The 11,792-nt window shown below is 46.1% G+C and overlaps 1 protein-coding gene across 4 annotated transcripts in view; it reads right to left on the bottom strand.

The window, feature by feature from the left end:
• Window positions 1-9,480: 9,480 nt before the first annotated feature.
• NUP214 (nucleoporin 214) overlaps window positions 9,481-11,792 on the bottom strand; it is a 100,218-nt gene continuing 97,906 nt past the window's right edge. For 3 of the 4 annotated variants that reach the window (XM_054997973.1, XM_054997974.1, XM_054997976.1), the window contains one exon: window positions 9,481-9,605. In XM_054997973.1, the coding sequence (XP_054853948.1) occupies window positions 9,572-9,605 (34 nt within the window). In that variant the 3' untranslated portion in view covers window positions 9,481-9,571. The remainder of the gene's footprint in view (window positions 9,606-11,792) is intronic. The other variant, XR_008598215.1, reaches the window with a different exon arrangement.

Genomic DNA, 11,792 nt, shown 5'->3' with positions numbered 1-11,792 from the left:
ATAGAGCCGTTTTGGTGTAGTGGTTATAGGGTTGCCAGGTCCCTTTATCCTCCCAGCGGGAGGATTGGGATCTGGCACTTACCTCCCCGCTCCCGTTCCATGGAGACCTTCTGTGTACGTGTGCATGCGTGCACGCCCCGGAGCCAGCATGATGACTTCACTTCTGGAAGTGATGTCACGACACCGGCTGCGCACTGCTGTCACTTCCGGAAGTGGTGGTGGCGGCCACCGCCACACAAGTGGAAGGGTGCTCCCTGCACTCCCGAGGGCTGAATTGCCTACTGTCAGACCTGATTCTACTCACCAGACAAGTAAGTGGGCGCGGCAGGGGGGGGGAAGGGTGGGATCTGGGGCAATCCTAAGTGGTTAAGAGCATGGAACTCTCATCTGGAGAGCCGGGTTTGATTCCGCACTCCTCCGCTTGAAGCCAGCTGGGCGTTCTTGGCTCAGTCGCAGCTCTCTCAGAGCTCTCTCAGCCCCACCCACCTCACAGGGGGATTAGTGTTGTGGGGATAATGATAACATACTTTGTAAACCGCTCTGCGTGGGCATTAAGTTGTCCTGAAGGGCAGTATATAAATCAAATGTTATTATAATATTATTATTTCCACAAATAGGTTTAAGGCAGCTGACCGCTGGAGACCCTGTGATATCCATGAAACAACATCGACAGGCCAGTCAAACGGCAGGAAAACAGAAATACAACTCTGACAGAATAGGCTTATCAGTTGCCCCCCAATGGTGGCTAACCTCCCAAGGGTTTACCCTAGGGTTGCCAGGTCCCCTTACCCTCCCTGTGGGAGTGGGGGGGGGGAGAGACCTGGCTGTTCCCTCCTCCCGAGCGCTCCTGCACTTCTCAGCAAGCCGATTTGGGTCTCAAATGGGCCCATTTGGGGCAAAATAGGCCTGCAGCGAAGCACAGGCGTGCTCTCGGGGAGGCGCAATGACAACAGCGATGTCCCTCCTCCTCTTCCCCAGTCAGTGTTCTCTCCCCGCCCTCATGGCAAAATCTGGGGCGCAAACTTCTCGGGAAAAGGGTCTGTTTTTTTTTTGCTTGCATTGCTTTGCTCTGTAATACATGGGTGGTGTGAGGTGTACCAACAGGATCAAGAGTGGGGTCCGGACCTGGATGCCTTACCGGTGAGATTTCAGCTGGGAAATGGGAATTTCTCTTGCAGAAGGCCTGGCAAATCTCTGCAGATGCCTTTGCCAAAGACTGGAGAACAATGTGTGGAATCTCTGGGCCGAAGATCCTTGTCTGAACGAGCATCTATTTATAAAGCCACTGAGGGATCACACCAGAACCAGGCGACTGGAGTCAGAATCTCACACCTCCCTCTTTGCAGCTGTTGACAGGCCCCAGATATCAGTGGCTCCTGCTGAATGCCAGAGCGCTGGGGGCAGGAGGGCTGAAAAACAGGAAGCCTGACTTCCCCCTCCCCTCCTGATCCTTTAAAGCTTACGGGAGTGAGAAGGTTGGAGTTTGCAAGCTGGCGGTTTCGATGCAAACATCCTGATCTGGATGCCGCTTCTACATAGCAAGGAACAAACGCAGGAGCCGTCATCTTTATGCCATCTTTTCCTTTGCACCAACTTGCTGTTCTTAGAAGTATATGCGATTTGCATTGTTATTTTGTACATCAACTGCGTGTATAAAATATAACTGAAGATACTAAATGGTGTTTAAAGTGACAGTGCTCTATGTAAACATATTCAGTAATGGAACAGGATGAGCTTTAGTATATAAACTTAAGGAAGTTGGAGTAGGTACGCAAGGTTTATTTGATCTGCATCACCCTCTGGGTTCAGTGAAATAATGAAACTAGACGGGCAAGCTTTCTGTAAAAATGCCTTCTGTGTACATGCAGCTTAACATCATTGTATGCTTTGCAATGTCCTTTGTATATGTTATGTAGTGGTCCTTTACAGCCCCTGATGAAATCCGAGTGATGAAATCTGCCGTTCAGCCGGCCTCAGCTAGGGCTACCACCTTGAAGGATTTCCAATTTGAAAAATAGGAAGATTCCTACAACAACAAGGAAGAGAAATATATTTGGAATATTGACGTTATAGGCTTACCTCATTTGAACTCGGAGCTCCCCCCCCAGTTCTTAGAGTTGTCAGAACGGGGCTGTTAGTCCTCTGGCACAGTTTTGAGAGACATTATTGTATGAACTATGTTTTTGTAAATTGTATTTAATGTATTTATTGTGAGCATTACTGAATGTGTTTACATAGAGCACTGTCACTTTAAACACCATTTAGTATCTTCAGTGAATACACTTTCCTATTGTTCTGTTAACCCCGGGTGGTCTTTCCATTCTGTCTTCCAGCCTTTACCGGGGATTGCCTTTGCTTGTTACATTCAGTGTATAAAATATAACAGCATTAAAAGTGTATAGAATAAAAGTAACAGAAATCAGGCCAACTGAAAACGGCATCCAAAAGAGACGAAAGTGGCCGAATCAGCGGATCCCTCATTTGCAAGCCAGCATGTTCAAAACACTTCTTCAGAGCGGGATGTGAGACTGTCTGAAAGTGCGTTTGGCAGGGCCACAGACGGTCAGTGAGGCACAACTCCGGCAGGGTATCCGTCTGTGGTTGCACAGCAGTGGAAGTTGGGCACGCCACTCATTTTAATTTCAGCCGTTTAAAATAATTGCACTCCATGTCTTGACACACTTTGCGTGTCCAGACCACTGTGAAAACAACACACAAAAGTAACCAGCTGCAGCATGAGCCGAACACAAAAATCTCCGTTTATGAAAAAGGAGGACACCAGCACATAAGGCTCAATTTATTATGGAATAGCCGTCCATTAATATAAAAAGCCCTAAAAATTGCTGGTGCCTGAACAGCAAGAGTGGGGAAGTGGGACCGACCTCCCTGGGAAACACGTTCCATCACCAAAAAGGCCCCGTTTCTCAGACAGTGGAGGGAGGGGTGTGAAGCGGATGAGCCCACGGGGCCAGGCAGATATTGTTATCATAAGAACATTTCCATGCCTAAATGGGAACTCTTTCTTCACAACTTTCTGGATGATCCCAGGCAAAACTTAGAATCTGCGAAGAAATAATAATGTTATTGATGGTTGTTGTGGATTTTCCGGGCTGTATAGCCGTGGTCTTGGCATTGTAGTTCCTGATCTCTCAGAGATCTCTTTCTTTTGGTGCTACACCTCTGAAGATGCCAGCCACAGCTGCTGGCGAAACGTCAGGAACTACAATGCCAAGACCACGGCGATACAGCCCGGAAAATCCACAACAACCATCATTCTCCGGCCGTGAAAGCCTTCGACAATATAATAATGTTATTGATTTCTAGCTGATTGTAAGGTTACCAAACTCCAGGTGGGGCCTGAAGATGTCAACTGATCTCCAAATTACAGAGATCATTTCCCCTGGAGAAAATGGCTTCTTTGGAGGGGGAACTGGATGGCATTACTCCCCATTTGGGTCGTCGTCCAATTGCCATGCCTTTTGGAGCCTGGGTTAAACATGAAGCTCTACAAGCGAGAAACTCTGTGCAGTCAGCAAGCTGCCAAATTGGCACACAAAAGCAGCTCCAGACATGCAGTTCCAGCCATTCGACCTAAGGCAGGGGGGGAGAGATTGCTGTGCTAGAAAAGGAACACTTACACCGATAGGAGGGGGCATCTTTGGGAGGAAGGGTGTACATTCTCTGAACTTTTCAGCTCAAAGGATAAAAACGACAGAGAATATCAAACTCAGCACAGCGGTGTTTAGCTAAGCAGGAAGCAGCTACGCGCAAAATAAACAAAAGGATAAAACACTCAATTTTTTCCTGCTTTAGTGAATAGTAAGCAGGTGAATTTATCTGACAGGAAATAAGGTGTCATATAATCAGATTTGTAAAATGAATTGGGAGAGAGCGAGGACCACCGATTGCAGCAGAACAGGCAGGGGCACATTCTGGCTGTGGCACAATTGCAAAATATATTTTAAAAATTCTTTCTCTTGGTGGCCCTCATTACAAACCAGAGAAGAGTTACACTTATTTTCTTTAATCTTGGCCTTTAATCCATTGTTTCTTGCCCTTGGTTAGGTTGGGGTGATTTAAACCAAGAATTATGTATAGAGTGTGATTGTGCATAAGCACAGTATACAGAACGTGCCTCGGGCTGCAAAATTCTGTCTCCTGAAACACTTGGCTGTCTTTCTACTTTCAAAGTTGCTTTCTAGCCAACCATTTCTCAAACGTCTTGAACTCAGACCCACTTTTAAAGACCAAGAAGATTTCCAGCGTATTAGTCAAATATCTTGTGCTTTTTGCAACACACTTGCCAATGTTTCCACTAGCCAACATAAAACGCAAGGATCTTGGAGAGAGCCGGTGACGCTATTTATTTAATCAGATTTCTAAAACACCCTCCCCCTTAACTGGGCTCAGGGCAGTGTACAACATTCTAATACAGTTCTAACAGGATGATTAAATTTGCATAATTAGACATATAAATAATTAATTAAATCAATTAACCAAGATAAAAACCATTAAAATAATGCAATCTGAATTAGAAACGGTATTAAACGGTATGTATTTCTTCCTTCTGTAAGGGACAAATAACGGGGTCAGATATGGTGGTAACTGTTGCTGTTCTGTTGTTGCCGGGTAGAATGTGTTTTACATGCCCTGCGGAACTGTATCAGGTCCTGCAGCGCATGGATATCTCCATGCAGAGAGTTCCACCAGGCAGGCGCCAGGGCCAAGAAGCCCCTGGCTCTGACGAAGGACAGCCAGGCATCTTTTGGGACAGGAATCACCAGTAAATTCTGATCTGCTGAGTGCAACGCTCAGCAGGGGACACACCAGGAGTGACTCAACAGGTTTCTTATGCTCAGAGGTAAAGCTTCAGTGACTCCTTCCCCCACTCAACTAAATTAAGTGCAATCATGCAAAATAAGCAGATACGTGCAGGGCTTTTTTTCAGCGGGAACGCGGTGGAACGGAGTTCTGGCACCTCTTCAAAATGGTCACATGGCCGGTGGCCCCGCCCCCTGATCTCCAGACAGAGGGGAGTTGAGATTTCCCTCCACACTGCCGAGCGGCGCGGAGGGCAATCTCAACTCCCCTCTGTCTGGAGATCAGGGGGCGGGGCCACCAGCCATGTGACCATTTTCAAGAGGTTCCGGAACGCCGTTCCAACCCATTCCTTCTGAAAAAAAGCCCTGCCACAGACCTACACAGCTGCCCACCAGAAACTCAAGCTAAAGTGTTTCCTCAACCATAAATTCAGCCTTAGATGATTTGTGCTTCTCTCAATCTCATTTGCAACACGAAGGATACCAGCCTACTCTCACAGGGTTTTATAGAAATTAAAACAGGATATTTTTGGTAAACTGCCTGGGCCTTTCAGGATTCTCTCATCTTACTTACTGTGTGATCCCCTTTAATGCAGGCTTTTGGGCACCAATGACAGAGCTTAAATTTTGCGGAGGGAAGGTTTTTTAAATAAATGTTTCGCCCTAGTTTAGTTAACAATATTTGGTCTGTGATTTTATATCCCTCGCATTGATTTTGTGTGTGTAGGGAATTTAAATGGTTGTAAGCCACATTGAGCATTTGTAAATGGAAGGTGGTACATACATTGTCTAAATAAAGGTTATGTACACTGAGTGTTTTCAACATACTGAAGTGTTATATAAATGCTAAAATTAGATATAAACAGCTGAACGTTTTTTTAAAAAAAATCTTATTTCATTCTGTAAACTAAAACCTAATTCTTTGTTGGTACATTTTTGGGGAGGTGGATGACAATGGCCCCAATTATTTATTCCCCCATCCCACAGTTAACAAAATGGCAGGCCAGGCCAGACAGGGGGCATGTTTGCTATCTGGCAGTACACAGCTGTCCAAGCCCCTTGGAGGTGTCGTGCGCCTCCACACTGGTAGACCAATGCGAGGCATTCTGAGGTCAACAACCTTAAGACGAGCCAATTTCTATTTATAAAAGGGAGGGGAGAGAACTTCTGTAAAAATATCCAGCAAGATATTGTTAAACATCTTTAAACAAGACTCTTTTCGCTGGTCATCATGTTTGCAGCGACTTTCACCCTCCACAGCGACACAACGGTACCAGTTCAATATTTCAGAACTGCTGGCTTGTTTATACAGCTTCTTATATGTTAAGAAGGGCAAACATAACTACAAAAACATTTCTTCTTGTAACTGTATATATTATACTGCACAAAGAAAAGATGGGAGTGATAACAGCCAAATAGCAATCTTTTAAAATAATTAGCTTAACTAGTATTTTCGGGAGGCTGCTACCACTTTGCCCAAAGTTTTCCGAAGCACTTTGGGAAGCTTTGCTTCAGGATTTCCAAATCGGCTCAGCAATGCTGAGGGTGATTCAGGAATCTTGAATCTTTCCAAATCGGGCCCGATTCGAGTTAAAAACCTGAATTGGAAACCTGAAGCGCACACCCTATCTCCTCAGCAACGTAGTAAAGCTCCTCTGCAGTACTCAAAGCTAGCTTGGACTTCACACCCAGATTTATATAGAAGCCTCAGCTTTCAGAAGCTCTAGAGCTCTCTACATTACACTCAGAAAGGGCCAATAGAGAAGAACAGCATTCTCAGACATAGGACTTGATTTTGCAGACACATTGTGCTGGCAGGAGCCACAGTCTTGTATTAGGGGGCATCTCTTTCCACGAAAAGCACCTGCACTTTGACAACAATTCCACAGGGTCCAACCCATGGCATGCTGATAACAAGGCAGTCGCATCAGATACTGCTCAAAAGCTATTCTGGCAAGCGCTTGAACACTTCTCAACCCACAAGGTGCCAGTTACTATTTTAAGAAGAATCACAAAGCTGCCATCCGAAGCATCTCTGTGTACACACGCAGAATATGGGAGCAAAGGACTATGCACAAATGAAGTTCTTAAAAAGTAAGTTTGTTATCCTTATTGCTAGGGAAAGCCTGGGAGAGTCAGTTTGATGTAGTGGTTATGAGCGCGGGACTCTAATTTGGAGAGCTGGGTTCGATTCCCCACTCCTCCACTTGAAGCCAGCTGGGTGACCTTGGGCTAGTCACAGTTCTCTGGAGCTCTCTCAGTCCCACCCACCTCACAGGGTGTTTTGTTGTGGGGATAATAACACACTTTGTAAACTGCTGTGAGTGGGCGTTAAGTTGTCCTGAAGGGCGGTATATAAATCGAATATTATTATAAATGGTATGGGCTGTTTCTGCAAAGGGGCTTGATATCCAGGGATGCCAAGAGGGTGGAGAGAACAGAGTGCCAAATTCAGCTGGTTCCTTCCCACTCTCCTTCAATACTTCAGGGATTAAAACTTCTCTCCTCTCTGGCGGGCAAAAATGTGCATCGACCCAATTTGCAGAGCAACCCCCCCCCCCGCCAAAGCCTTGATTTTCTGATCAAAGAACCTGAGCATACAACTCACCCCACCCCGTGCAGAATTATACAAATGTCTATGTTGCCAAATGTGTCCTAGTTTGTGCGTTCAACTAGCAAACCTGATGCCAACAATGGTGGGGAGGGGCTATTCTTCAGTGGAAGAACACCTGTTTTGCATTCACAGAAGTCCCCGGATTCCTTCTCTGCCATCTCAAGTACAAGGATTTCCAGAAGCAGGTGCTGGGAACGGAAGGCCCTCCTCTGCCCGAGACCCTGGAGAGCATCTTGTCCGTGAGACTAGACACATCTAAATTGGGGAGGGGGTCATTTCACACATCCCTGAGCTGGCTGGAAAGAGCTAAATTTCTAGTTTATTTTTGGCTGGGGTATACTCAAGTGCACACCCCTAATAGAGTACTCCTCCAATACTCAAAAACCAGCTTGTCAGGGGGGCACCTAAGCTAGAACCCTTCCGTCTGTATGCAGTAAACAGTTCTCTGTATGGAGGGCCATTCCATCCTGTGACCTCCTCTACCTGCATTCTAAGGTGGGACAGCCCTGACCCATTTATGAAAACCAAACTTCAAATTGTAAAGCCCTTTATAGCCCTCCAAAGCTTCATTACTATATGTGAAACTGAGAGCCTCTCTAAACAAGATGAATTACACCAGGGCTTTTTTTCTGGGGAAAGAGGTGGTGGAACTCAGTGGGTTGCCCTCGGCGAAAATGGTCACATGGCCGGTGGCCCCGCCCCCTGATCTCCAGACAGAGGGGAGTTGAGATTGCCCTCCGCGCCGCTGGAGCGGCGCGGAGGGCAATCTCAATTCCCCTCTGTCTGGAGATCAGGGGGCGGGGCCACTGGCCATGTGACCATTTTCAAGAGGTTCCGGAACTCCGTTCCCAAGCGTTCCGGCTGAAAAAAAGCCCTGAATTACACGAGGGTGCTCAAGTGAAGGGAGTCACAATGTTAGCTGGGAAGCCGAGATTGGAAGGCTTTGTCAGTTTCCCTCTCTTCAGAGCCTGCAAATATGGCAGCTGGGTGTGTGTGTGTGTATTTCCTCTTTGGTTCCCACAAGGGGAGGTGAAACTGACAGAGCCTTTGGGGGCCGGAGAGGAAATAAACAACCCCCCTGAACAGGGATATTTGCTGGCTCTGTAGAGAGGGAAACTGACAAGGGTCTTCCGATCCGTCTTTTTAGTACTCGGCTTCCCAGCTAACAATGCGCCTCCCTTCACTTGTGCACCCTCATGAAATTTGTCTCGTTTACAGAGACTTTGAGTTTCCCACAATGTCAGATGTGGCATCAAAGTTGTACAGAATACAACACAAACGGCGGATGCCTTTGGACTTGCACACATTGCTGCCATACTTTAAACTGATGAAGCCACAGTGCCTACTTAAGCCTTCAGGCTTAAGAGGGCCTACCGGAATGTCAGCACATGGAACCTGCTAGCAAGGCTCGCTATAGAGAGTGGTAAATTTCTCCGCAATGCCAAAGGATTTATTTATTTATTTAGATTGATACCCTGCCCTCCCTGCAAACGGGCTCATAAAAATATAAAACAAATTTAACAAACCAAACCCAGGTGCCTTTAACAGGACACAGCTTCTATAAAACTTCCATAAAGACCACAGGCACAGCCGTAATACAGGGTCCAAGGTGGTCGCTACCCAGAACAACCCCAACTCTTCCAGGGCAATTTGGGCAAATGGAAATGGCCCAGTTTAAACCTGGCCCACATAAACTAGTAACCTGGCAAGTTAATCCTGGGTCTTAAAATATGGTTGGAAGGTCTAAGATGCAACCCCCTTGCTGGCTTGGCCTGCGCAGGATAGGGCCTGGATGGGTGACTACCGGGAACTTCGTAATCGCAGTCTGAAAGCTGCTATTCTAATGAATGCAGTTGGCCAACAGGAAATGACACTTAAGTTTCTGATACTGAGACACATGCTAACCCCCCCCCCCAAAAAAAGAAGTCAACAGCATTGAAGCAGAGAAAATACTTTTATTTAAAGAGCAGGAGCAACATCTCCATTTAAAAAAAATAAGCATTTTAAGTACATTTTCTTTTCTTTTTTACAAAAAGAGCCAGAAAATGTGAACTCAACGTTTGTTATTTCACTGCTGGCTCTGTGAAAGGAGGGTCCCGGTTCATCTGACAACAGGGCGAAACGGTTTGGCTTCTCCTCAGCTTCTCCAGCCACTGAACCCAGAGGTTGATCTGAAAGAACCAAACCATGCACAAGGTTGAGGACACAACAGCTTCCTCTCCGCCAGCAGCACTACCATAAGTATCGTTCAGCACGAGCACTTCATTGTAACTGAACAGTCAGGCATATTACAATTGGAATGGCAACTTAGTGCAACAATTACGTTCGTCTGTTGATGATACCGTTGGTACAGGCACTTTAAGAAAGATTTCTCAGGAGGTAGATAGAGTGATGTAAGAAAACTTTATTCTGCTATCATTATTAAGAGTATGCAGTCTGAATGTGATATATTATTTAAAGGATTGTTTTGTGATAGCCAAATTAAATTGTCTTTACCCGTATCTATTTCCTTGATTGTTATGCTTAGTTAGATCCAGAGGAGTTAGCCGTGTTAGTCTGTAGTTGCAAACCAGTAAAGAGTCCAGTAGCACCTTTAAGACTAACCAACTTTATTGTTGCATAAGCGACAATAAAGTTGTAGGCTTATAAGCTTCATCAGATGAAGAGAGCTGTGGTTCTCAAAAGCTTATGCTACAATGAAGTTGGTTAGCATAAGCGACAATAAAGTTGTAGGCTTATAAGCTTCATCAGATGAAGAGAGCTGTGGTTCTCAAAAGCTTATGCTACAATAAAGTTGGTTAGCATAAGCGACAATAAAGTTGTAGGCTTATAAGCTTCATCAGATGAAGAGAGCTGTGGTTCTCAAAAGCTTATGCTACAATGAAGTTGGTTAGCATAAGCGACAATAAAGTTGTAGGCTTATAAGCTTCATCAGATGAAGAGAGCTGTGGTTCTCAAAAGCTTATGCTACAATGAAGTTGGTTAGCATAAGCGACAATAAAGTTGTAGGCTTATAAGCTTCATCAGATGAAGAGAGCTGTGGTTCTCAAAAGCTTATGCTACAATGAAGTTGGTTAGCATAAGCGACAATAAAGTTGTAGGCTTATAAGCTTCATCAGATGAAGAGAGCTGTGGTTCTCAAAAGCTTATGCTACAATAAAGTTGGTTAGTCTTAAAGGTGCTACTGGACTCACTGCTATTATGCTTAGTTCGTTTTCACAATTTTTTCTTTAGCAGCACTACCAGACATCCTCTTCCACATCAGCCACAGCTGGAAGCTGATCAGAAGAAAGCCACTGCCATGCTTGGGCCAGCATCCCACCCTGGCAAACCTCAATAGGCCTGGAGTGGACTGATGCCCATCGCTTTTTTAAAAAAAAAACACACACACATGCTGTGCTGGTGCAAGGCTGAGTTTTAGAGGGATGCCTGAGCCTCTTAGAAAGACTGGAGAAACCCAGTGCCCCAGGCCCACAGCTCACTAGGGGTGGAGCTGGGCTATGCAGATGGGCAGTTTTTCCAAACCCACCCCCAGTTCTTCCTAAGCGAATGGAGGGGTCCCCCCTTCCTCAGGGCTAGAGGCTGCAGAAAGTCTGAAATACTCAGCCAACACTCGGCCTGTGATGCTTGCAGTCTTCATTCAACACTCAACAGGGAGCCTCCCCTTTATGCCTCCACACCCAGTACTGTTCTAGTTTAAAAACATTTTAAAAATTCCTGTTCCTGACACCTGTAGACTGAGCCGCTGTTAACATTCCAGATCTTCTTTGTAACTCCGAGGACCAGAAAGTGAAACCGGACAGTTTCCTCCATCCGCTCCCTGGCTTGGACCAGGCAGAATTTTGCAAGATGCGTAAGGTCACGGATGGAGGCCTCTTTATTTTAAGCTACATGCAGCCTCAACTGTATGTCAAGCATTTCTCTGCATTTGTCACCTTTGAAGAAAGGCTAAAGGTTGCGGGGGCCAAGGTTTGTCTGAATATTTCGGTTCCTACAAGACTCTTCCACTTCTGCAGGCCTGGGCAAGTGTGCAGCTGTCTGCTGCAGCCGTTCCTTGTGCCCTCTCAGGCTCGGCTTTCTGGCATTATGTTCTTCCTCCCGGACCCCTCCCATGTTCAATTCTCCTTCCCCGTGCCTCCACTGATCCCCCCCTGCTTTCCTAGGCCCCTTGGCCTGCCTTGACTCTGTCCGCTATGGGCAGATCAGCTAATGACTGATAGGTTAATTTGCCTGTCACACCCAGCTCCTAACCTCATGATATGGACCGGGCTGGCAGAAGGGTCACTGTCAGCACCAAAATCCTTGGCTCTCAAATACAGAAAACAGGAGGATATGCCGACCCCCTGGGCAGGCTTCTG

Source organism: Eublepharis macularius, chromosome 14 (genome assembly GCF_028583425.1).
Source record: "Eublepharis macularius isolate TG4126 chromosome 14, MPM_Emac_v1.0, whole genome shotgun sequence".
Taxonomy (NCBI): domain Eukaryota; kingdom Metazoa; phylum Chordata; class Lepidosauria; order Squamata; family Eublepharidae; genus Eublepharis; species Eublepharis macularius.
Note: the sequence above shows the minus strand (reverse complement) of the source record. Positions and strands in the feature narration are given on the sequence as shown.